Source organism: Salvia miltiorrhiza, chromosome 4 (assembly GCF_028751815.1).
Source record: "Salvia miltiorrhiza cultivar Shanhuang (shh) chromosome 4, IMPLAD_Smil_shh, whole genome shotgun sequence".
Classification (NCBI taxonomy): Eukaryota; Viridiplantae; Streptophyta; class Magnoliopsida; order Lamiales; family Lamiaceae; genus Salvia; species Salvia miltiorrhiza.
This window is the reverse complement of record NC_080390.1, coordinates 56330376-56358147: the sequence shown is the minus strand read 5'-3', so window position 1 is coordinate 56358147 and position 27772 is coordinate 56330376. Positions and strand designations below refer to the sequence as shown.

The window sequence follows — 27772 nt, the reverse complement described above, 5'->3', positions numbered from 1 at the left end:
ATCAACAGCAGCTAATTCTCAACCAAACATAATATAAGGACCAGGACAGATAGACGATGGCTTATCCCATTTCGTACTTAACTTTATAAAAACTAATGTATGGGAAATTAAGTTTTCTGGTAAGTTAATATATAATGGGATTTGGCTTTCTAAACATTATTGAATTTTAATGCCCCACTAGCTGTGTTATGAGTATATTAAAAAAATAAAAGTAATAAGCATCCTACGGCGGATATGGGTTAAGTCAAAGTCAGCATCCATCGCATCCAACGGCTGCGATGAAATCTCATTTCAATCCAACTTCTTCTAAAGGCTGCGCCTATACATATATGAGGTTTGGGCTACAGAAATACAGAATTAATCAAACCCACGCAAACAAGAAGCGAGATGGCGATGGCAGCAACTCTGGCTAGGCGAAGGGCGGCGGCGCTGTTCTCTCCATCGTCAAAGCACCTTCCTAGCGGAACCAAATACTCGTGGATTCTCAGCAGGGGATTCGCCACCGGATCTGATGAAAATGACGTCGTCATTATTGGCGGCGGCCCTGGCGGTTATGTCGCCGCTATCAAGGCGGCGCAGCTGGGCCTCAAGACCACCTGTATCGAGAAGCGTGGCGCCCTCGGAGGTACCTGCCTCAACGTCGGCTGCATCCCTTCTAAGGTCCGTTCCTGCTATGTGCCCTAATTGCCTCTGATTGTTTGACTTTAATTATATGCATTTCTTGTTTTACGATTCGTCAATCGTGAAGATTTGGATAATTGAGTGGTTCACGAGGGAAAATTCATTGTCCCATTCTGTTCTCACTTTAATTTCCATCATTTCTAGGATTTAGCTTTGTTATTGATGATATGTGGTGCAGGCATATTTTTTTGCATATAGCTGATTTATTATGTTTAGGTTACAACACCAAAGTCTTGAAGGGGACATCAGGGCTGTTAGCTATTAGTAAAATTTTAAATATTGGATGGATTTGAAGTTTATGATAGAAAAACCATTATGGTTTTATCACTGGATATGGATTTCAGTTTGCCTTTCCCATTTAATATTGATTTTGGTGGATTTCAAATTGAATTCTTTCATTTTAAATCAAATTTGTCATTTTTGAGGACAACCTTCGTTTATTTTGGTTAATATTGTATCGGAAAAACATCCAATTTATCCCCTAAGTCTTCTATATATTGCCTTGTGGTAAGCACCAAGGCATTGCTGCTAATTTATGTGACGTCATTAGTGGAATATGGGGTTCATTGGTAAGGTGGGGGCTGACAGTGTAGTGGGAGAATGGGATGCTATTTAGCAGGTGTTTTCATCCTCATTGTAGAACTGTCATCCAAAGCACTACTTATCATTCTGATAACTCATCTTTATTGTTCTCATCTGTGAACTTCTCTCAGATTATTGTAAGTGGTTTTGAGTTTTGTAATTAGAATAGGATAGCAACAAAACTTGCATGTTTTGGATTTCCATTTTAACTTTCAAATGGTAAGTAGAAGTGTGCCAACTGAGTCTTAGATAAAGTGTTCTCTCCTCCCTGTTCTGGGCTTCAATATACCATGAAGTTCTCAGTCATTGGAGGGAAAACATGGGGTAAGTTAATTAACTGCTTGATTGTCAACCCAACTATGTGATGTATGTTCTAACTTTTAGGTACTGTGTCATTCCAATATGCAAGCACCGATATCATTAATCTTTTAAGTTTAAATACACAAAGTGCTGATGCCTAAAATAATTGCATCAACAACATGAGATAAGAAGTGATCATTATATAATGTCTACTTGTATCAATCAAGTTTTTATGGAAAAATGAAATCTGGTGCTATGTTATACACCCCGGATGTGATGGTAATTTCAGTTTCTCAATCATTAAACGTATATGTGCTTTGATATTCCTAATGACATCTATCAGATGATAGTTTGAAATTTTACTTTTGGGAAATGGCATGCGGTTTTTCATGTTCTATGTGGTCCTAATTCTTTACCTTGTCACGCAGGCATTGCTTCATTCCTCCCACATGTATCATGAAGCAAAGAATTCATTTGCCCATCATGGTATTAAGGTTTCTTCGGTGGAGGTGGATGTACCAGCAATGCTGGCCCAAAAAGATAAAGCAGTGGGTAACTTGACTAAAGGTATTGAGGGTCTCTTCAAGAAGAACAAAGTAAACTACGTGAAGGGATATGGCAAATTCCTATCCCCTTCTGAAGTTTCTGTTGATACTATAGATGGTGGCAACACAACTGTGAAAGGAAAGCATATCATAGTGGCAACTGGTTCTGATGTGAAAAGTCTCCCGGGGATAACCATTGATGAAGAGAGAATTGTATCATCTACTGGAGCTTTATCCTTGAAGGAGGTTCCAAAGAAACTTATAGTGATAGGGGCCGGTTATATTGGTCTTGAAATGGGTTCTGTCTGGGGTCGCCTTGGGTCAGAAGTAATAGTTGTTGAATTTGCAGCTGACATTGTTCCAAGCATGGATGGTGAAGTGCGGAAACAATTTCAGCGATCCCTTGAGAAGCAGAAAATGAAATTCATGCTCAAAACTAAGGTCGTGTCTGTTGACACCACAGGAAGCGGTGTGAAGTTGACCCTTGAGCCAGCAGCTGGTGGCGAGCAGACCACACTCGAGGCTGATGTTGTTCTTGTTTCTGCTGGAAGAGTGCCTTTTACTGCTGGACTCCAGTTGGATAAGATAGGGGTTGAAACTGACAAGGGTGGGCGCATCTTGGTGAATGAGCGGTTTGCCACGAACGTGCCAGGAGTATATGCAATTGGTGATGTAATTCCCGGGCCTATGTTGGCTCACAAGGCTGAAGAAGATGGTGTTGCATGTGTGGAGTACCTTGCTGGCAAGGAAGGCCACGTGGACTACGACTTGGTCCCAGGAGTTGTGTACACACATCCTGAGGTGGCATCAGTGGGGAAAACTGAAGAGCAGGTGAAGGCCCTTGGAGTTGAATACCGCGTGGGGAAGTTTCCTTTGTTGGCGAACAGCAGAGCCAAGGCAATTGATGATGCTGAGGGACTGGTGAAAATAATTGCCGAGAAGGAGAGTGACAAGATTTTGGGAGTGCACATAATGGCGCCGAATGCTGGGGAGCTAATTCATGAAGCTGCTTTGGCTTTGCAGTATGGAGCATCAAGTGAAGACATTGCCCGAACATGCCATGCTCATCCAACAATGAGTGAGGCATTGAAGGAGGCCGCCATGGCCACTTATGACAAACCCATTCACATTTAGAAACACAGACACCTTGGAATCTCAAGTCTTATTCTGTTTTTTTATAGTTAATTCCAAGAGTTGTTGATTGGAGCTACCACAGGTTCTCGTGATCCTGTCCTTCTTGCTCAACTTGATAAATGATTGAACTGTATTTCCTCAATTTTCATTTCAGATGGTTACGGTACTTTGTACTTGAATGCTTCTGCATTATGATGTAATAACATCACGAGCTGTGTAAATTTTGAGCTTCTCAAGGTTTTTCATGCCCTCTAAAATTTACAGTTAGTCTTGTTTGATGTGCACCCACGTTTTGGGGCATATATGTTAGGGGCTATCAAGGTGTTTTCAATAAATAGAATTTCTTATTCGCATTATATGATCTAAGTGATAGTTTTGAAGTTGAAGGAGATATGCTATCTCAGAAACGAGCACCTCAAAAGGCTAGATTTGTGACATTTGGAAATATTACAGATTGCACATCAACTCTATATTCTAATTGCTCAAGAAACATAAACAGAATACAATACGAGCATTACAGAATTGCAAGGTAAAAGTAGGTGGATATAGAAACGTAGTCCATTTATTACGTGGATTGCATAATGATGATAAGAAGAAAATGAATGTTGAAGCAAAGGTGAAGTTAGAGAAGAAAATCAATCTTGTCTCTGGAGTATTATTGAATTGAAGAAAGTGAGAAGCGAAGTGTTGATTCAGAGTAGGACTTTAGTGGGCTTGTAATCAACAACAAGGACTTTCTCAAACTGGGGCAGTAATCTGTTTGCAAAGTCGACATGATCTGGATGGGAAATATATTCAGCAATCCCTTGTGTGCTTTCAAAGCTTGATTCGAAGACATGAGTGAAACCTTGATGCATGTTTTCAATGCTCACATCTTTACCCCTGCCACAGTCACACACAAATAACCAACACAAAAATTAAATTGCAATGGAATACGAAATGCCTGCAAATTGAACAATAAAAAATTCATCTTTCATCAGGAATTGTAGCGTATTTGGCATTTCCCAGCGAGAGCTATTTTCTCATCTCAAATATTTTAATATAGCTCAAAGCCCTAGCGACTACAACCCAACATCTACGATGAACAAGTAATTCCTAAATATGCAGATAAGATCCACAACGATCGCGGCGTATTTAATTGAACAATTGATTAATGAACGGCAAAAGCAGAAAACCTCTAGAAATGAAAAAAGGAGAATACCATGTGAAGGCCTTCATGGAAGGAACAAGATTGACAAGATTGGCGTACTCTTTGATGTATTCATCAATCTGTTGTTCCGACAAGCCATCCTTAAACTTTGCAAGCAGTATGTGCTTCACTTCTTCCTTGCTTTCCTCCATTACAATCTCTAGATCTGAGAGAGAATGAGTGTATGGTCAACTCAGCTCAAGCTGCTACAATCTATATATACTCCACTTCTTATCTTGGGGGCTATTTCTTTTCTTTTCTTTTCTTTTCCCCACACTGGCTACAAGATTCCCACTCATTATCCAATGCCTACCGTTAAATCCTCTCTTTTCTAAGCCTAAACTTTTGTAGAATTCAAATTCAAAATATTTTAATTATGGTAGATCAACTCAAGAGACTAGGTTATTGAGAGCTACTTCTTGTACATAACAAAAGTTGAAAAATACTCCAGCTAGCTAATGTTTTGTAATAAATGACATTAATTATAGGCACGCCCATCATTAAATATTTTATTTATCATGAAAGGAAAGGCAAGAAATACAGAGCACACAAATAAGTAGATAATAGGTATGTTATATTTCCATCTAATTATTCTTTCTAGCTAAAACACATCAATCTTATTTTCATTGTATATATCCCACCATTTCCTCACTCCATCTCCTGTGTTTCTCGCAGAATTAAGCGCAGCCATAGGTAGTCAATTAATGTTGGATGCATTCAAGTAAATCAAATTGAATTATAGTATGATCTAAGTGATTGTTTTGAAGTTGAAGGAGGAATGGTATCTCACCTCAAAAGGCTAGATTTGTGACATTTGGAACAGGTAAATCAATATCCAAATTGACACCCATATTACAGATGAGATTGCACATCAACTCTAATTCTAATTGTTCAAGAAACATAAACAGAAAGCATTACAAAAGGTAAAACAGGAGTCTTTGAAGTTTACACATTACTATTATTGAATTCAACAAAGTGAGAAGTGAAGTGTTGATTCAGACTAGGACTTAAGTGGGCTTGTAATCAACAGAGATGAGTTTCTCCAATTGTGGCAGTACTCTGTTTGCATAGTCGACATGATTTGGATGGGAAATATATTCAGCAATCCCTTGTGTGCTTTCAAAGCTTAATTCGAAGACATGAGTGAAACCTTGTTGCTTGTTTCCAATGCCCACATCTTTACCCCTGTCACAGTCACACACACACAATCCAATCACTACACACAAATAACCAACACCTTCTCACAAAAATTAGATTGCAAACTAGGTGTTGCAACCATAAACCACCATTCATTTTCTTTCATGGAATACGAAATGCCTGCAAATTGAACAAATAAAATTTAATCTTTCATGTTCATACATCTCATTGCCATCTCGAATTCTAGCGTATTTGGCATTTCCCAGCGAGAGATCTAATGATATTTTCTCATCAATTAAATATTTTAATTGGTTCACATATAATGTAGCTCAAAGACCTAGTGACTCCAACCCAACACCTAAGATGTTGTAGAAAAATTGAACAATTGACTTAATGGAACGGCAAAAGCAGAAAACCTCTACAAATGAAAAAAGGGGGGAGAGAGAGACAGTACCATCTGAAGGCCTTCAGGGAAGGAACAAGATTGACAAGGTTGGCGTACTCTTTGATGTATTCATCAATCTGTTGTTCGGACAAGCCATCCTTAAACTTTGCAAGCACTATGTGCTTCAGTTCTTCCTTGGTTTCCTCCATTACAATTTCTGATCTGAGAGAGAGAGAGAGAGATAATGAGAATGAGTGTTCGTCAACTCAGCTCAAGCTGCTACAATCTACGTATTCTCCCTACGTAAAGTGATGGTGGGACAACCCAAAAAGTAGTGTTAAATGCCCAATTTTATTTTTAAATTTAGATTGGTCATTTGAAGTGGGATGGAGAGATTACTACTTGACTTGGGGGCTATTTCTATTCTTTTCTTTTCTTTTCCCCACACTGGCTAGAAGATCCCCACTCATTATTCAATACTACCATTAAATCCTATCCTCGCATTTACTATTTGAATGTCTTTTCTAAGCCTAAATTTTTGTAGAATTCAAATTCAAAATATTTTAGCTATGGTAGATCAACTCAAAAGACTAGGTTATTGAGAGCTAGTTCTTGTACATAACTGAAGTTAGAAAAACTACTGCAGCTAAGCTAATGTTTTGTAATAAACGACATTAATTTTTCCCTACATTATCATACTACATAGTCTACATAGGAGTATCTTTGTGCAGAATTCGGTTAACATGCAATCTGTGTCTGACAATGATGGCTCGAGTCAAATTTAAAAGTTAAAAAAACACAATTCCTAGTTAGTCTCTTCCATGTTTATTTATCTTGTGTCAAACAAGCAATAAAATTAGAGTTGGGAGTTTTCCACATCTTTTCGCAGACAATGCATCAAATTAATACAAAAAAATGAAGATCAAACTTCATCAACTGAAGAGAGTTAAGAGTAAAGGACCAAAGGCAGGAACCAAATCATTCAAAATAACATGAGTGGAAGATGAGATAAGAATAGCAGTACATGCCTCAAGCTTTCAGAAAAGTCTTGCATAAAACCACATTCAAAATCAAATTATGTAACTACTAAATTAAATTCACATATCAGCACCACATTCAAAATCAAAACTTTTATCCAACAGTAAGGTAAAATGATTATAGATACTAATAGATTTCTTTAGTAAATTAGTAGCCAAGAAAAATTAATTATATGTTATGTTGCAATTTCAGATACAATTCCCAGATGGCTGTATCATACAAGCAGCAGAAGGTAAAATGCAAGCTGTTTCCTTTTCCAGATTACTGCCTCAGAAATTAAGTGGTAGAATATAGACGATTCTTGCCTTTGTTGATAGAGGGAGGCACCGGTGGCTGAGACTGCTGAACTGCTGGACCGCCGGAGCTCGGACTCAGAGTCGAGCAAAGGCCGAAGGAACTCCGGTGTTAGCCGCCGCGACCCGCGAGTGGGAAAGGGAGAGGCGGGGGCGGGGGCGGTGGGAAAGTGTGCAGAGGCGCCGTGGCCGTGGTGAGAGTGAGAGGGGAGGGGCGTGTTGACAGAGAGAGGCAGAGGCGTCATCATTAGTCCTACTCCTATTTCTCAATCCTCAATTCACAATTCTTTTATTTTCCCAGTCCCCACACTGGCTAGAACCACTCATTATCCAATGCTACCTTAAATCCTATTCTCACAGCCTAAATTTTTGTAGAATTCAAATTCAAAATATTTTAATTATGGTAAATCAACTCAAAAAAAGACTAGGTTATTGAGAGCTACTTCTTGTACGTAACTGAAGTCGAAAAATACTCCACCTAGCTATACATTAGTTTTTCCTTACATATGTTTGTGTCTACATATATAGACATTAAATATTTTAATTTATCATGAAAGGAAAGGCAAGAAATACAGCGCACATGTTATATTTCCATCTAATTATTCTTTCTAGCTGTAACACATCCATCTTATTTGACATATATATATATATATATATATATATATATAGGGTTAGGTTTTATTGAGAAGCTCAAATGTGTTGAGAAGTTGAGAAGCAATTCTATAGATGAACATGTCAATTAATTTTTATGAACGCGGGTTTGATCTGGGGTTCGATCCTTGGCGGTGGCGTATTTTTTAACAAATTAAATAGATTCGTATGTTCGTCAGTTATATTTGGTATGTTCAAAGAATTTATTGGTATGGGGTCTAATTGCCATGTTCATCAAAATGTACTGACATGTTCATCTATTAGATTGCTTCTCAACTTCTCAACACATTTGAGCTTCTCAATTGAACCACTCCCTATATATATATATATATATATATATATAAAATAAATGAGGTAGCTAGGAGGTTGTGGTGCTGCTTGGTCATTTCCGAATACTGATTGGATGCATTCAAGTAAAATCAAATTGAAGATGATAATTTTCAACTGAAGAAAGACAAACACATGTGTACACATATTGAATTACAAAATTTGCAACTTTTCTCCCTCAGCATATATTTAGCTTGCTCCCTTGTTTGCTTTCTTGTTTTTCTTCTGCTTTTGCTTCAGCTGTGTAAGGCCTGCCGCTGAAATCTTTACATTACCAACTATAGCAGCAACAAGCTCAGGATCTGTGCAAGCCTTCATTAATTCCTTCTCTCTGCTTGTTGCCTCAGGCATGTGACTGAACAGGTTCATCGCAGTCTTCGCAGCTGCGTGCCAAACATATACTTATCTTAATACATGATCCAACTAAATGGAAAGGTGACTTCAATTTTCTCGTAGACATTATAATACCTTTTCCTTTCTTCAGGGTGCCAGGAATTATCTTGACGCGGTACTTATATGATTGTAGAGCATTATAAGGGGCACAGACAGGTACTGCATAGAGTAAGACGTCGCTAGGGACTGGGTTTCCAGTCAGATAGTCCACATCATTTAGTTTCTCTTTCTCTTCTTCACCAATCTCATGGATATCGTCTTCATCCATCATCACCCTATCCATCTCGCTTTCACCACTCTCAATCTGGCCACCTGCTTTACTCCTCTGAGTATCATCTGGATGTTCCGGACATTCCCGTGATGTATGACCAACTTTTTTACATTTATAACATATCTTTACAGCATCTGCGGCTCCTGAAAATGGAAGGAGGGAGGGGGGATGTTTATATCCGAAATTCACGATTAACAGAATAAAAGCACACGAGAAGTTTCACAAAGTAATCATGACATTGAAACGTGGACATAAAAATCCTCTTGTTTTGTTGTATACTTAAAACTTTTACCAGTAGTGAGCTTGACCACTTTTTCTGCAGCAGTCTTTTCATTCTCAGAATTCTCGATGTTCTTCTTTGATTTCCCGGCAGCCTGCAGATAGATTTTGAAGTCAATAAACAAGCAATCTTTGAGGCGTGATAGTAATAGTACTAGTTTTACAATGGTCTACAAAGAAATACAGCCAGCAAGTAAAAGCTCGACAGTTATCCTTATTTTTGTGTCTGCTTGCATAAGATGGATCATACTTTCCAGCTGTGGTAATAACCAGAATTTAACTTCTTATGAAGGACCAGTTGCTTTAATATCATTGGCATACACTAAAGGACGCATATTACAAAGAGAGGGGTGTAGAATCACCCACTAGACAATAGCATATATAGATAATACGTAGTTCTATAATCCAATATGATCAATTTTACGTATTAATACTTACACCCAACAGAGCCATTCTAATGTTCCTCTCCTCCTCGTCTTGATCAGCATACTTTTCCTTTATCTTCTTTAGTTTTCCTCTCTGCCCACGGCTAGTTTTTCCAGTACTGGGCTTTGAAGTTTTAAAATCATTGTCTGGCTGGCTTACAGTGTCATGATTTCCTTCTGATTCCTTTTCATGTCCAGCAGGTACGACAGCACCCTCTTTCTGACCTTTCTTGAGCTTTCTTCTTTCAGCTTTTGTAAGATAAGGTTTATCTCTCTGCGCTGCTTTTGTCATTTCATGGTCATGTTCCTCCACAATATCTTCTTGTGAGGGTTGGAGCCCATAATTCTTAGCAGATGCAGTACCAGGTCCAAGCTCAAGAGCTCTATCAATAAGATCCTGCAAATCTGGTGTAACAGCAGCAGTTTGCACTGGAAGAGTCGCGTTCTTTATTATTACCAATGGAAATTCCCGAAGTAGTAGTTTCAGTTAGAAAAATCCTGCTTGACAGCTACTTCAGAAACATCCAAGCCTCTGGATGAGGCTTCTGAGGATAAGCCCTCCCCTACTTAGTCTTTCTGAAGACAAATCAATGAGGCTTGACTGAGTCTGATTCCTTTTCACCTGATACTTCCTTCTCAGAATCAGAACCAGAGTCTGATATTTCTTTGAAAGTTTCATTTTGCTCAGTATCATCAATTCCTTCCTCTTCTCCTCTTACTCTCCTTTCATTCAGATGAGATCCCAAAGAACTCTCATCCAAGCGAAATAATATACCGAAACCCATAATAAGTGGATGAGGTGGGAGAAAATTCTTTTTACCGCGAATCATGAAGCTTCCAACAGTAAGATATTCCCCTGTAGGAGCTGTTTTACTAACCTGATGAGGATACACCCACCAAGCACTAGTAACAATCTTTGAGTCCCAAGCCTGGCTGTGGCACACCTACATAAGAAAGGAAGACGGCTAATTTACTTACCCTATGCTGCAGAGAAGATATCACAAATTAATAGCGAGGACATTGCAACTTACTGTAAAACATCCAGTTTGATTCAAAGTCAGAGGGGGCACAGGGTTATCAGGCCTGTGATTCTTGATTACTGTACTAGATGCACCATGGAGATCAGCATGGACATACCTATTTTTAAGTAACTAATAGGCATTAGCGAACAAATAATTCCAAATATCAAACAAGAAAAATGATACTTTTCAAGTTAGCAGCGTAACATAAATGATGAAATCTTCAGTTTCTTCACTCCGCAATAGCTAAAATGTAGAAAACTGATAATAGGATTGCAGAAAGAAGACTCGTAGCTTGAAAGAATCATGCCATTTAATTTGTTCCACCAAAAAAATCTTTGATGTAAAATGCTGAAAATGAGGAAAGCCCGCAAATTAGATAAAGCATCAATAAATAAAAGAAAGTGCAGGTGGATCACTCAAACTTAATAGCACTAGTGAACTTGTTATCTAGCAGCAGACAATGCCGAGGGACTTCTATATGAAAAATTTACCAAAAGAGATCCAGTAAAATGTTTATGCAAATTACTTACAGATCTCCTTTGGACATATAGCGTTTTACTATCATCTCATTTTGTTGAGCATCTCGCCCACTGATAACCAAATAATTCTCGCTGCTTATGAACCAATTGAATTTTTCAAACCAGTGAACCTTGCGCATATGTGAAATTGTGGCAACTGTTTTTTCCTGCAAAGTAGATGGAAAATATTATGCACCTTTGAAGGAGAACAATACATGGAAGCCAAGCAGTTATCTACACAAAAATCATAATAGTAACTAGCTACTACATCATGTTTCAATCTTTGTTACTTTGAGCAGACCTCAACAATGAGATATTTACAATGACAAAGTTCTCACATTTATCTACAAACCATGAAGCAACAAAAAAGTAACATGATTCATGAAATTCCATGATAATTTATAAAGCTACAGCTAATATGTTCTTGTAATATGTTCTGAGAGGTGTTTAAATCATGTCAATGTCAAAATCACATCATAGAGTTAGTTCTGGTAACTTAATGGACCAACCTGAGTACAAAAATGAAAATTTGAAAACTAACTAAGGATAAGTCCTAAGTTTCAAATGATTTCATCAGCACTGAAGCAATATATTCTACAAAGCAAGCCAATGAAATCTTCGGCTACCTGTGAAAGTTGTTGGCGGGTTTTTCGCTCAGCAGCTTTGAAAGCTTTCTCATGTGCTGTGATGGTTTTCTCCTGCTTGCTCTCTTGCTTCTTCTTCATTTCGTAATACCGACGAGCATTTGCATGAGCTGAAAGCGCAAGATCAACTTCAACCTAAGAAAGACATTCCCAGTGGAACCGAGCATTAAGGCTCTGTCATTTATGTTTCTTTCCTCTTTTCAAATAATGAAAGTGGGGATCTTATCAAATGCACACATACTTAATTCCTATGATTGTCATGTTAAGCTTTTTCTTAATTAGGATAAAAATTTGGTTACAAATCCGAATGCTTGATTTCTGATTAGACACAACATGACTAAGAAAAGCAATGTTAATATCTCATGAAATACCTTGTCCACAGGTTGTGTTTTCTCATCATCATCCATCTCATCAAGATTGTTGCTTAGAAGTAATGTGAAGCAATTTCTTTCAAGATGCAGCTTGTCGATGAGACTAGCCACAGGGTTTCCAGATTTCTTCTCCTCTTTAACCATACGAGCCAGATCAACCCAGCTCATACCATTGGCAAGAGCTACACGGACTGCTACGATGGCAGCATCTACATCCTCTAAGTTGTACTCTATCAGTGCTGCCATTTTCATACACTGCTGAACTTCTCTCTTAAGTACATGCACACGGCTTTCCTGTGGCATTAATACATGCTTTTAATGAGAATGCCTTATTCAACATCAACAAAGAAAGAACAGAAACAAGTTGGTTTCAGTTTGCATTGAACTACTTTTGTGTTTTGTCTCAACTATACTAGAAGTATATATAACTTCCAGTCATTTTTGTGTTCCATACTCCATAGAAAATATAAGTATATATGATTAACCTGATCAACTTTGATTTTTTCAAGTTTCTGCATGGCAGAATTTTCTTTAGTCTTGTGCTGTTGTTCCGCACGTTGGCTTTCAATTTTACTATAGAACTCATCCAGGGCTGCATCAAATGTCTCAAACCGTGAAGAGTCTCTTGATTTGAACTGGTTCAGCAACAGAGGGCAGAATTCATCATACATCTGCAGGGGAAAAAAACTCAATATTAACAAACAAGCATCCCAAAAGTAGATCCACATTTCTTCCAAGAGCTAATTACAAAAACATAAATGAGTATGATATCAAAGAAATGACCTGTTCCAAAGTCCCTTTATCAGATACCGCATCACTTTTTTTTCCTGAATTCTTTTGTTGCATCACAATATAACCATCTGGAACTTTCTCACCATATATAACATCTGCTAGCCAGTCCTCAAACTTCATTACAGCTTCAGCCAGTGCCTGAATGATGTTACTATCTAATTTGAAGTCCTTACTAACTTTTGTACTTGGCACCAGACCAGCATCCAATATTATATGTTCAGACAAAGCTGGACCGTAGCCTAATACTTCTCCAAGAACGACCTTCAGAGTTGCCTGCTTCGCACGGATATTATCAGCTTTCTTTGACTCATTAGCCTTTGTGTTCTTTTGGCTTCCATGCTTTCCCATGGGGTCATTAGAACTATCATTTCCAGTTTCACAACTATCTAGGTGCTGATCTTTATTGCCCTCCACAAAAGATTCCAAGGCTGCACACATCCTTTCTCTAGTTGTACGCTCGAAAGCTCGAGATTGTTCAACTGGATATCGATGGCGTGACATGATTGCAAGTCCCTTATTATCATCCCTGTTATTTGGTAGAATAATTAACATAGAGAGCTATCGTCATCCACATGACAAATGCTAAAATCAAAAAAGCAGCAAGCATTTACAGTTTTACTGGTGGATGGTTGGGATATTATAGAAACACACTTAAAGGCACTAATAATTAGACAAGCATTACAGATAAGAACCTGTGTGACCGCAGGAGAGTCAGGACAGTGAACTCAGTATCCGTAAGAATAATATTCCCTTGAGCATACAGCTCCAAGATGACATAGTGTGCATTAGCACCTAGTCCAAATTGGAAGAGTATTATCTGAATACAACACAAGATAATTTCAATTCAAATATATCCATGTAAAGATGACATTTTTGCAATCAAGAAAGCATACCCTATCGTATCCCAGCTGACGCACATCCTCGAGCCTTCTTGTTCTTATGTGTTTCCTTAGTTTCAGTGTAAACCCTGATGGAGTACTGCTCTTGTCCCTGTAAGAGCAATGACCTATCTATTGTCAGTGCAAACATTAATTCCCAATAACTATATGTTCATACTAGCTTCATGCATATCCATTAGTTGCTACCATGAGCAAGTTTTGTCACACACACATAATAAATATCCCTCCTCCTTGTAAGTCCATCAGAACTAAGTGGTGTATGAGTAATCATCACAATCAAAATTTTACATCAAAAATGGCAAAACTATTGATGGCTATTGAGTAACGCTCCTACTTTTTGCTTCCTTATTGTTCCATCTTATCAAATATTATGCAACATGACTGTACTGTTTACACTCATATATAGCATCATGATCATCTAAAGACACTAACTTGCAGCCTATTTCCTGTATTGAGGATGTATAGTTGTTCACTTTGAAGTTAATTTTCCTTCCCTTCAAAATCTATAAAACTGAATAACTGGATATAGAAAAATGTAGAAATGTGCTATGATTTTACCGCATATAAACTGTTGTATGCATTCTTACACCACTCTCCATCAACAGCAAAACCTTCTCACTCTCCCCGGAGGCCTGTGACTCCACTGCTACTCATCAGCTTAAACACATACGTCTACAATACATTTCTCACATGAGGATTAATTCTTCCATAGTCAATTCAGAAAATATAAAAAGCAACTAATTTTACTTATATTCTTCACAATTAGGAGCAAACAGTTTGTCCAACAAAATATCGCAATATATCTCAAAGCAAAAACCTCAGCTCAAAAAACCAAAATCATCAATGAATCTCCATAGCATAATATGCAGAAAAACATCGAAAATCCATACAAGCACAATATCAGCTAAGTACCTTGGGAGAAAGATCGTATACGTTAGAGCAACGCATACCAATTAAGTGCCGGAGACACTTCACCTCCGCCGCCACGTCGGCGGTGTTCATCCGTACCTTCACCATTACGTTTTCGGTCCCTCTAAAACTTGAATCAAACTCAATCAATGATGAAAAGTAAAATCAGTTGAGAGTGTGGGATTAGCAGCTGCAGAATTATAGAGAAGCTTTCAAATGGGGAAAATGAAACTCTCTTCACTGATTCTGATTTACAGAGATGAGCCTAATAATGGGACCACGTCTTAATCCGTTGGGCCTCAGATTCCTAATAATGGGCCTAAATACTTTATTTGACCCAATATTACTTATAAGTAGGCCTCAGATTTTAATAATGGGCCCGAAATGCTAATTTTGACCCAATATTACTTATAAGTAGGCCTCAGATTTTAATAATGGCCCCTAATAATTTAAATTAACCCAATTTTTTTTTTGAAGCGATAATCAACCCAATATTACTACTTATAAGCGGGGCTCAGATTCTAATGATGGGCCTGAATACTCTATTAGACCAATAATTACTCACAAGTGGGCCTCAGATTTTAATAATGGGCCTGAATAACTGACCCAAAATTACTTGTAAGTGGGCCTTAGATTCTAATAATGGGCCCAGAGCGAAGACACGCAAAATGCTTATAATGGGCTAGTTTTCTTCCAACACCGGCAGGATTATATAGTACGTGATCGAGAAAATTCTCTTTAATAAATTAGTATTTTTTTTTTTTTGAGTCTTATAAATTAGTAATCGATTTGTCATTTTAGTGAGATTCGTAATTTAATAAACAACATATACAGAGAATGACGACAAGAATGTTTTCTTCACCAAATAACCTTAAATTATTCATAGATAAGCATTACATAAGTCTAGCATCATAAATTGGGGTGGGGGAGGAAGAAAATTTTGCAATGTTGGTTTTCAAGTTGACATATCGAGTAATGGAATATGTTTGACAAATGCAAATGCTGGGCTTAGGGAGTCAAAATTCCAAAATATTATCTACCAATTGCAAATTTATTCTTTTGTGATACTCATATTTTTCACCAACCAATGCAGTGGCAGCCACTGGACTCACTTCAGCCCTCCTATATACCAACAACTCCTCCAATCATTTACCCAAATTTTCTAGAGAGAGAGAGAGAGAGAGAGGTGGTCACTGGCTCAATAGTCAATGGATATTTTTTCTCACAGGGGAATTAAAATATAAAACAATAAAGAAAAACAAGAGTTGCCAAAAGAGTCCAGAGCTGACCAAACAAAAAACAACAATTTAACTAGCCCATTGGACTATAATTTTGGGTTTCAAATATAAATAAATACTAGATAAATAGGAGATTGGATAAGATTATAAATTCCCATATTTGAAATTCGAAACCAAATTAATTAGTTAAGTATATAGTTGTGAGAAGCATCTATAATGGAAGCGGATATAAATCCACTAGTTATATTGTCAATTTTCAATTTAGGTTTACCTGAAAATTAACGACTTAATAAATTAACACTTATACAAAACAATAAGAATAATATTGAAATTCCCCTTGTTTTAAGATTCAAAGATGGTACCCCATTTTGTATAGAATTTCAACGGCTACGAAGCCGTCATAGCATGGATGTATTCGTTGACCTTCAAACAAAATTGGCTACCAATACAATATATATATTGTTAGTTCTTGTTTTTATATTTATGTTTTGACCTTTTGATAGATTTTATAATGGATATATGTCTCACTCTTTAGCATTTGAACCTGCGAATTTTCACTTTTAATTTGAACTTATAATGGATTTTTCCACATATCACATGTTTTTTACAATCAATTGATTTAATTAAGAGACATTAGATAAAAATAAAATTGTCATGTATATTATGTATAATAATTTTCAATTCTTATTAACTACAATAAAGTTTTTGATATATTGTTAGTGGAGCGGAGAAAATATTTTTTAGTTTAAATTCGAAGCTTCATTTGTTGACAAGTAAACAAACGTATGGTCAACTTGATGTCTTTGACTTGATAGACTTGCTTAGGTTTTGAAACCTAAGGTCACAACATAACAAAAAATATAAGTAAAAATATTCTCCTAAAACACTGAATAATAATATAATTTACACCAATGGGTAGAGTTTGCCGTCAATCTTTTAAATAAAAGGAATAGGAGCTTAATTCAAGCGTGGGACATCTACTTTTTTAAGCTTAAAAAATTAACCGCACAATAAAAAATTAACTACAAAATAGGAACCTCTAATTAGTTTATTCTATTTTGGGTTCCACAACCTAGATATAGATTTTTTATCTACAACAAAAAAAAAAATCTAGTATAGCTACGTACGTGTAATGAGATACATATACATGCGTGCTATGCTATCAATGAAATACGTAATAGTATATGGAATGTGTGTGTTGTAATAATAAGTAATAAGTTAATGCAGAGGTTTTTAGATTTGAGGAGCATAATGAAGTGTTTGTAATGGTTAATTAAAATAATGGGTTATTAAGAGAGCAAATGCAATTATGAGTCAGCTTAACATTTTAGTGCAGGGACTTTAGCCAACCGATTGTCTCACACGTGAAGAAAGTTGCACTTTTAGTTGCCGTGTTCATACATGACATGTTTAGCTTGTTTTGAACATGTTGCGCCATTAATCTCTAACAATTTTCTTTGCTAATCCCATCGTATGATTGCTAATGTTACAACCTAGCTTAATTTCCTTTATTTTATTTAATTTTTATCTTAAGTTAATTATCTTTAACTCTCGTAATTAATTACTGAGACAAAGTTCTTGATGTGGGACCCATTGTTTTTATTTTCAATTATTAGTCTTTTTAGCAACGTCGATATCTTTTGTAGGATTTAGCTAGTTTTCTTTTCGCTGATGATGCACGAATATATGCTTTGTTTACAACAAAAAAGATTGTATTTATGTGTTTCAAAGTTGCATTATCAATTTAACCTATATATCGACTTTTGTTTTTGAACAATCCCTTTATTTATAGTTCTTATGATACGTACAAGAACCCACGAAGTTTAGCTATATATTTTGAAGTGTAGAAGCTACTTTTTGAAACAAAAATGAATGATTAAGAGCCAGTTATTTAATCTATAGATATGGATTATATAAGCATATAAATTAAGCATGAGCAATCCCATGCGTAATACCGCACAATCCGACAGTGCATGTAAACCAATCACCAAACACACTTACAATTAAACCTTAAAAATAATTCCTTATTTTCCTACTCACGCAAGAATTTATGACCTAAACAAAAATTACAAACATTACATCAAGCAGTCGAGTCATGCACTATATAGGCTGACAAATTTTGATTATTTGTTAATTGAATATTAAGTAGCTAGTAGCTAGGGATTGTCGTTTTCTAGTAAATTCTTCAACCCTAGCTAAACAATCTTGGCATGGTTTAAGGACACGTATATGGTTGGAAGAGAGTTGACCATAAATCTTAATAACATTGAATCTGGACCCTATGTCTCTCTCTCTCACTCTTGGAATTTTTCTTTCATCGACATCTAAACTGCTATGCTTCATTTTCTTTTTTCTTGCTACATTAATTTCCATTCCATCAATCTTGTCATCAATTATTACATAGACTAGATAAGAATCATGCATAACGTTTCTATTACTTGTATGTATATCATGAGTAAGAATTACACATGCAGTCATGTTTCTCTTCTTTTCTCTCTTTTTTGTACGTATTTTTTTCTATTGTGTTTCACCGGAAAGGTTTTAATGAGATTCGGCTCTTTTGTTAGCGTCATTGTGTTGTCATGAATTTATTAGGCTTTTCTTTTTAATTTCCTTTTTAATAGAAGCTCAATTTAATAAATCGATTTATTTATATTCTATATCACGATGGAGAGGTTCTTAATTAATTTTTTATTAGTATTATTAATTTGGGGGCCGTACAGTGGTGTAGCAGGTCATTGTTGGATCATTTTATGATGAAAACAACATATATAGTATGATGATGAAGATAGATTATTAAAGATAGAGATCTCAAAACGAGATTAAAATGCATGAACGTGACACACACACACATATACATATGATGAGTGGCTAAATGGTCCCCTCCCTTTGTAATTCCAAATGTCACATATTGGCTAATTCATATATATATATATGTCGACTCGCCCATTTCATGTGCTAAAAAGGGTATATTTTCATCATTAAATTAACACATTATATATTAACAACTAGAATTTTCTTGTTTCACTGTACAGATCTTCCTTGATTACGTGAAACTTGAACACATTGACCTCATATTAATTGCTATGTGCTTCATTTCGATTGGCCTGAGATTTCATTTTTTTTTTCGCACTCAACATTAATGACGTCCAATGCTAGTACATATATATATATATATATATATATATATTGTTCAAAGAATTTATTTATATAGTGTCTAATTACCATGTCCATCAAAATGTACTAACATGTTCATCTATTACACATTGCTTCTCAACTTCTCAACACATTTGAGCTTCTCAATTGAACCAATTCCTATATATATATATATATATATATATATATATATATATAACTTCTTGATTCATTTCCATTGAATGATGTACATATTGTGCATGCATAAGATTTTGTAATGGGATCGAGTTAATTAACCACAAGATATATTATCATTAATTTTTTTCTATAAAAAATGAAGAAGAAAGAAACTAACTACGTGCATTAATTACTACTCATATTTATATTTTAAATAAATAATATTACTACCAGAATTCAAACTAATAATAATTAAGATGCTTTCAATTATGTAGCTTTTCTAAAAAAAAAGCGACTTGTATAATTGTATTCTGGTGCAAAAAGGCCACCCAGCCGACGTCCGAACACGTGTGGCATTGCCACTTCGACATATACTACAAAATTGATTGTGAATATTTTTGCGAGGGAATGGATTTCCAAATTCAAGACACAAATAAATTAATATATTATATCCAAATAAAAACGTTGGTTTAAAGACATTAAGATAAACATGCATATCAATATCGTGGACACAGCTTGTTATATCTATCTGAAATTGAACTCAATAAAATAATTAAATAGACGAGGATATATAAATTAAATAAATAAACAATAAAAAGTACGCATATATATGTACATGAAATGAAATAGTAAATCAAAAAGCAATTAATAAAACAAAATATGAGATTGTATTTAACATAGGCAAGAGGGAAAACATGAACATGAACACAAACATAATCAGCAAATTAAGTTAATTTTATGTATTAATTATTATGAAGCGTGCGCTCAAAGAGTTGAGACAATGATGCTGCTATTCATCTTTTTTTCACTTTCCTCGCTTTATAGCCGAAACCTTTCACATTAATTATAATTATTACATTATTATATAGTATACCACATAAAATTGCTTAATTATTCGTTAAAGAAAACTCACGTGCACGTGAGCAGTATATAATTTTCATAGAAAGAAGAGCCAAATTATGAAAATTTAATACTCTACTTACGAAAGTTACGTTCCTCAATTTCCAAGTTTTCAAATAAATAATTAGTTTGGTAAGTATACACAAAGAGATACAAATACGCTACTAATAATACAGATTCATGTATTGGTAGAAATATAATCTGTATTACATATAGTAGATGCCCAACTTCTTACGTGGAAATTCAAATATTTACTTGACCAAGATGGAGATGTACACCCATTAATTTCAGTATATATATTATTATATAATATAAATCGAAATACTCTTGCTTTTTGGGAGGGGTCAAATTATAAATATGGTAAGATTTAGTAAAGTGGCAGCTCATGTTTGGGTCAAAGACGCCTCATACGAGAATATGATGTACAAGAATGTTTACTTTTTTTTATAAGGAAAGTAAATATTATAGAACGAAAAGGCACCAGTAGTACCAAGAAGATTACAAAATCATCGGTGATTCATCATTCGACATCCACCTATGAATCCCAACTCCATCATTAACAAAACCAAAAATTCTACCCCAACTCCACACTCTAGCTTTGATTTCTCCAAACAAGTTTGCACTCTCCCATATTTTGTTCTCAAATCTACTCTCATTACGCATTTTCCAAATAAGCCAAGTAGTACAACACCAAAGAGCCATCAAGAGCTTCTTATTTCTTTTCCGGCCACTCAAACTAGTAAAGAACTGAAAGTTTACATAAATTTCGTGCGATTATGATTTCGTGCGATTAACAAAAATTGACAGGTCATTCATGTGATTCAAACAAATTTCAATTTTCAATAAATACGATGTGACATAAATTTGAATTTGATCAGAACATATGCCTTAATTTTTTGTTAGCAATTTCATATTATAATATGTTACTATAAAAACAGGTAGGGAAAACAATTTTATCTTCATTTCGATTTGCTTTCATCTGCATGATAATTAGTATTTATCTTATCGCTTGGTTAATGATTGTGGAATCCTTGATTAAGATGAATAATTACTTAATTCGGAAATGTTAACAAGCAGTAGAAACGAATGTATGTTGTCATTATTAATCATATTGTATAAGAGTTTGTTTGACCCTAATGACAAGAAGTGTGTGAATGCATGACTACGGTCGTGGTGGAAGGAGAAGTTTTAGATAATAACCTCTTACTTATATATATAGTTGATATTTTTAATTGAATGTGTAAAAATATAGATATCAAAGACTCAAAGTAAGTAATAAAATTGTATTGATACGTATGTACTATTAACGTCCCCTAGTTTATTTTCTTTCATTTTTCCAAGATTCCCACACAACTATTCCTCTTGATAAGGAGCATTTACTATTGAAGATTAGTTCAAATAAAAGGATAGAATTAAAGAATTTCTACTATTAATGATAATATTGTCATGCATTTTATCAGTCATGCAGAGTGAAAATACGTATTCTGCCAATAATGAAATTAAATACGTATTCTGGACGTATTTCGTGTATTCATCCCCGGATCGCATACGTGAACCCAGGGGGCATCCCTGTGCTTCCTACCAATGCAAAATAGTGTCTATATGTTTTGATATTGTATTGGTATCTTATTTAATTAAATTTGATTGACTTATAGCAATCTACAACGATAATGATGCTAATATTTGCTATATTTATTCTACTTCAGAATTCCAGATGTACATTGTGGTGCAGTCCTTCATCATCTTTAAGTAATGATTGTATTGCGGTAATGTCAGAAGGGCTTAATCCCAGTGAGAATAAAAAAGAAAAACATAAGAATGCAGACAAACAAGAAATGGATAATGCACAGGTCCTACCCAACCACCGGCAACGGTGGAAGCAGGTTGAAGAAGACTCCCGGTAGCGGAAGCATGCCATTGGCGAGAAGGTTTGTGAAGAAGACCCAAACGGAGCATGTTTTGTTATGTCCCGAAACCTACATTGATTCAATGAAGAAACACACCAAAACCCTATATGGATGTACGACTACGACAACGACAACAACAACGAGCGGATGATCCAAAGATCGGTGACCTATGTGCCCGGCCTTTACAAGATTTTCAACGAGATAATGATGAACACCGAGGATTTGGTACGAAGTAGGGATGGACTCACGACAACAATGGTGAAGATAGACATAGACATCGATGCCAAGTGCATTAGCGTGTACAACACTGGGGAAGAGATCCATGTGAAGATCCATCCAAATGAATGGGTTTATGTGCTAGAATTAATATTTGGTCAGCTGTTGACAAGTTCCCGCTTCGATTCCAGTATAAGAATGCCAATGGAGTAGGAAAAATGCGGGGTTATGGAGCTAAGCTCACCAATATATTCTCCACTGAGTTTGTGATCGAGACTGCCGATAGTCAGCGCCGGAAACAATACAAGCAGATCTTCTCCAATAACATGGGAGCACAAACCCAACCTCAAATTAGGATTTGCAATTCATCGGACAACTAGACTAGAATTACTTTCAAGCCTGATTTGCCAAAGTTTGGTATGAATTGTATGGATCAAGATATTGTTGGACTGATAGTAACACGCTAATGTTTGTGGTTTAAGAGATACTCCCTCCGTCCCAGGCCAATAGGCCCAATTCATTTCGGCACGGAGATTAAGAAACTCAATTTTTAGTAGGTAAATGGTGTGGTCCACCAATAATTAAGGATTTAAATGTTCCCTTAATTTTCCTTAATCTCATTTGATTACTTTCATCATTTAAATGCATAAATCCTTTCTTCCTTTCTTCATCATATACTGCCGAAATTCATTATTCTTCAAGTTTTTCAAGCAACAACTAATCAAGAACCCATTTCACAAAAATCATTCATTTCACGAAATCAAGATATCAAGAAATCAACTAATTCATTCAAAGAATCAAGAAATCATTCATTTCACGAACCCATATACTGCCTAAATTCATTAATTTCACGGAATCAAGAAATCAACTAATCAAGCAACAAGAACTCATCACAAAAATCAACGAAAATTACCCATTTCACGAAAATTTCTAAGAACTCATCGTCTTCCTCAGAAAATTAAGAACCCTAAATCAAGAATTTAGAAATCAAACTATGAGAAAGAAAATTCGAGATCTGCAACCCCACCAAATATCTGCGGTTTCAGCCACCACATTGTCTCCCTCACTAGATCTGGGGATCCCGGTGTACGCGGTGAAGGCGGAGAATGCGGTGGAGGTGGCTAGAGGCGACGACAGAGGAAGAAGAAAAGGGTGGAGAGGAGGCGGCTTGGCAGAGGTTCCGGGATCTGGAGGGGGAGAAGACCGCCATGGCTGGAAGAGGGGAGAAGGAGAGCCGCAGAGGCGGTGGAAATGGCGGTGGGGTTGTGAGTATGGGCAGCAGCGGTGCTCGTGGCCGTTGAAGAATCGGCGGAGGCGCTGGGAAATGACGGTGGGGTTGTGAGTATGGACAGCAGCGGTGCTCGTGGCCGTTGAAGAGTCGGCAGAGACGCTAAGGTCTGTGTGGCCGGAGCTCTGGAGAGTCACGACGGCGCTCTTTGTTGAGAGAGAGAAGGGAAAAGGCGGAAGAGTGAAGGAAAAATGAGAGCTTTTAGGGTTTTAATTAGGGGTGTATATCCTTTAATTAAGTAGTTATAATTTTAATTAGAGCCCCTAATTATTTCCAATTTTAGACTGGGCCTATTGGAGTGGGACTGTCCCAAAAAGGAAACTGAGCCTATTGGGCTGGGACGGAGGGAGTAGTAACAAAAACTAGTTAGATCCCCTTCATTTAAGCCATACCTCTATTCTCTATGCCATATCAATTACAGGGTTTGGGAACTAGTTTTTGTATAAGATGGAATCATGCAACTACTACACGCATGAATATTAATGATTGAAGGAATGTAATCAAAATAAAATTGTGGGTAAGTAGTTTAAAATATACTACTCCCTCCGTCTCATTAAATATAATGTATTTCATTTTGATCTGTCCCACTGGTATGTTTCCATAAATGGAAAAAATTAATCCTTAAAAAAGTGTAGGTCTCATCACTTTTAACTAATTTACATATTTTTCTTAATTCTCGTATCGAAAAGTTTTGAGTCATTTATAACAAAAGAGATGGAGATGAAGTATAATATATGATATCCACACGCACTCCCAGAAATAAATGTATAGGAATTGTATATGTGCATAGGCTGACACGCAGCACCACTAAGATGAATTCAAGTTGCCGATAGTTTCATTTTGAGTGAGTTCCATTTTTAGCGAATTTATCAACCAGTTTGGTTCTTAACCACAACAAGAATGATTTAGTAGCTTCAAATTCAATTCAATAATTCTACAATTTGTGGCTATAAACAACCATGTAAAGCTTATTCTTTAATTTCATGTATAATTAGGGAAAGATAATTCCGTCATTTGGTTATTAGTTGTCAACTTATCATACCCCGTTGGGAGCTAGAATTTTATCTTTTCTAGGTTTGAGATTTTTCTTATTGTAATTTTCCTATTAATTATATACTACTTCATTATCATCGAACACGCATGTTTCATTATTAGATTTAATTAATGATAACATAAATGTACAAGTATCAAATTATATTGGTGAAGCAATTATTAAAATATGAAATGTAACACACAAAGTTAATATGATTGATGTTGGTTTGAATGACATGTATACTATATATGAAGCCGATGATTAACATTGATAAATAAAAATAGTAAGATTAACTTTATTAAGATGGACGATCCTCTTTTTAAAAAAAGCAAAAAAGCAAAAAAAAAAAAAACCTTATTAAGATAGACTGGAATTTTGGAATATCCAAAATATATTTTATTATATATTTTATTAATCATGAAATTAAAGTAAACTACTCCATATAATATTAATTAGTGGAAGATGCGGAATTCTTTGTATAGTACCAAAATGAAATACTCCCTTGTGTGAAATCATATTCAGTTGACAAGAAAACGACAATAAACAACAGAAAGGAAAAAAAAAAAAAAAAAATTGATAAAGGAAAAAAGAAAAGATTGATCCCTACCACATAAAACCATATAGGAGACAAAAAGAACACTTTGTACTATAAAATTAATTTTTGTAATGATCGATGATATTTATATAATCTCAAGTGCATGCATTTGCATTTTGCAGCTATGTATATTGAAAGGCTTTATTTTATTCACTCAAACAGGTGCTGGATACGCAATCTCCTTCTAGATTTCTAATTTTCTATATTTAGCATATAAAAAATAAATTGTGTTGAAATTCTTACTTTAAGAGAAAAGAAATGAGATTAGGACAAAGTTGCGATGGTTGATGACTAGTAATTAAATGTATGTATAGACTATAACTATGAATAGTCCAATTACATACTTAATTTAACGCTCAAGGGCAATATAGATTCCTCAGTATATTATAATATGCCTATATATATTTCCAAAAAAATTAAAAATAATGCGTGTATATATATATATATATATATATTTCCAAAAAAAAGTAATGCGTATATGTATAGAGAGAGAGTAAGGTTTAAATGAATTATATAGAGATTCATACTATTTAAAATAAGGATGAAGCAAATAATAGATACTAGTGCACATCAGCACATGGATATGTATATATCTTTAAAATACGTACATTCATTCAATAACACGTGTAAAAGTTTTCGTCTTGGAATTTTTTTATTTTTAGCCATCCAAACTAGGAAGGGATTCAACCCATTGCTGCCATTGATCACTAATTAACACCAATTAATGAGTTAAGCCTCATAGAGTAAATATAATATAGTAAGCGGGTTTAGAAAAAGTTGAAGTTGTCGAAAACTTTGATAAATAATCTAGAGTAGGCTATTTTATTTCGGGCGACGTGCAGTGGGCGAAATGCTTTTACATTAATTATCTACAGATTCAATTTTGCTTCTTTAATTTTTCTGACTTTTCAGCACGATACCGAATCCTAATTCTCCTTGGTGTAGTTAATTTATAATTATAGTTAATCGGATAATTTCCATAATTTGTGATATTGCAAGTGTTGCTATGTAAGATTAATCTTTTTTTTTTTGAGAAATATTAAATATTACTTAACGACATAATATAAGAAGATTTAATTATCATTTATTAGGAAATTTGTGGTCAGGCTCATGCCAGGGTTGAAGTATCGGTCCCCAACGAATACGCATATGCAACAAATTTTAAATATATATAGATCATTCATTAGACATCAATTCACACTATTAATACAATATTTATGTCGCAGTTCCCTTTATTTTCCTCCCACATTCATAGGTTATTGGCTATATTAATTTATCAATATTTATTTGGTATATAAATTTATAGCTTGATTAAATTACAAGTATATATATAAACATTAGTTTAACCAATCGTGACCTCAATAATGAAAGGTTTTGAATATGCATATATATAAGCTTAAGAGGAGAACCGACCACCGAAACCTATAAAATATGATGTTAACTAAAAAGGCAAAAAAAAGAAGAGAAAAACTAATGCACGAGCATAATCTATGATCTTATGGCTTTGAGCTGTACAGCGAGGCTAGTCGAATGCCATAGCCTAGCTACACTATATGTATGGGAATTAATAGATCGACTATATAAGTAAATCGCATATTTTTTTATGTTAATAATAATAAAGATATAAATAATTCAAAGGAAAATTTATTTAAATACAAGCACCAATAACATATATAAATTGAATTAATTAGCACCGCCCTTCACAAATCACAATTATCGTACGTACAGAAAGATTGAATGTGAAGGAACATAAGGCTGGGAGAAATTAAATTAAATTTGGAGACATTATGTACGACTTAGGATATTATATATATTGTGTTGTGTGCATGTATTTTCATCCCAAAGTGTGATATAATGGTGGTGCAGTAATTTGAAGTCTAATATATAGTGTGGGGTTTCAACGAGAGCAGTAGCTAACATAATTTATTAAATAGCCAAAATGCACATTTAATTAATTATATTTCGACACAAAATCAACTGCATCTTTACTTATTGTTTTTACACTCACACAGCGCGCAAACATTGATGCGTTCCACATCCAAGATATGTTGGATATCATCAACTTGAATCTAAAATTATTTTCTTAAGCTAGCTAGTTTTAAGGGGTATAATATTTCATCGGAATCTGAACTCATTTAAACCATTATACATATATGAATGTACGTACTTGTAACTTGATTATGAAAGATCAGTAATGGAAATCCTTCTGAATTTCCTAATTAATCCGCAAGTCAAATAATTAATTTCCAGCAGCAAGCATTAATAGTAATATTTATTAGTCATGGACATTCTTCATTGTGGAAATTTAGCAACTACCAAGGCCAGAAGTGACGGAGTCAAAAATTCTATGACAACTTGATTTAAAATACATTAATGCAGGATTGTTTAGAGAGATGAAAAATTAATTAAAAAGAAAGGAGGAAATATGCATATTTTCCACGCACAAAGAGAAGGGAGAAAGTCAAAGTTCAAAATTAGAGATATGATTAGTAAAATAT

At 35.2% G+C, this 27772-nt stretch overlaps 4 protein-coding genes and 1 pseudogene across 4 annotated transcripts; 2 read left to right on the top strand and 3 right to left on the bottom strand.

Annotated features, from left to right (window-relative positions):
- The first annotated feature begins 121 nt into the window (after positions 1-121).
- On the top strand, positions 122-3472 carry LOC131021055 (dihydrolipoyl dehydrogenase 1, mitochondrial-like). Its single transcript, XM_057950134.1, has 2 exons — positions 122-660; positions 1992-3472. The coding sequence occupies exons 1-2, from the start codon at positions 388-390 to the stop codon at positions 3240-3242; spliced, it is 1524 nt and encodes a 507-aa protein (XP_057806117.1). The 5' UTR covers positions 122-387; the 3' UTR covers positions 3243-3472.
- Positions 3473-3786: 314 nt separating this feature from the next.
- LOC131021057 (stress-response A/B barrel domain-containing protein HS1) lies at positions 3787-4632 on the bottom strand. Its single transcript, XM_057950136.1, has 2 exons — positions 4444-4632; positions 3787-4124 (listed from the first exon to the last, which is right to left on the bottom strand). Exons 1-2 carry the CDS (start codon positions 4581-4583, stop codon positions 3935-3937), a joined length of 330 nt encoding a protein of 109 aa, XP_057806119.1. The 5' UTR covers positions 4584-4632; the 3' UTR covers positions 3787-3934.
- Positions 4633-5190: 558 nt separating this feature from the next.
- LOC131021056 (stress-response A/B barrel domain-containing protein HS1-like) lies at positions 5191-7881 on the bottom strand. The gene is made up of 3 exons (XM_057950135.1): positions 7297-7881; positions 6023-6175; positions 5191-5616 (listed from the first exon to the last, which is right to left on the bottom strand). Exons 1-3 carry the CDS (start codon positions 7530-7532, stop codon positions 5439-5441), a joined length of 567 nt encoding a protein of 188 aa, XP_057806118.1. The 5' UTR covers positions 7533-7881; the 3' UTR covers positions 5191-5438.
- A 439-nt stretch (positions 7882-8320) lies between these two features.
- Positions 8321-15017, bottom strand: LOC131021054 (uncharacterized). The gene is given in 17 exon segments (XM_057950133.1): positions 8321-8645; positions 8731-9069; positions 9219-9300; positions 9644-10055; positions 10057-10139; positions 10233-10574; positions 10662-10767; positions 11183-11337; positions 11797-11949; positions 12186-12479; positions 12671-12856; positions 12969-13503; positions 13670-13794; positions 13871-13967; positions 14435-14508; positions 14510-14548; positions 14789-15017. Coding segments are annotated over 17 exon segments (3321 nt in total). The 5' UTR covers positions 14894-15017; the 3' UTR covers positions 8321-8451.
- Positions 15018-21950: 6933 nt separating this feature from the next.
- LOC131021053 (DNA topoisomerase 2-like) lies at positions 21951-22812 on the top strand (annotated as a pseudogene).
- Positions 22813-27772: the final 4960 nt, after the last annotated feature.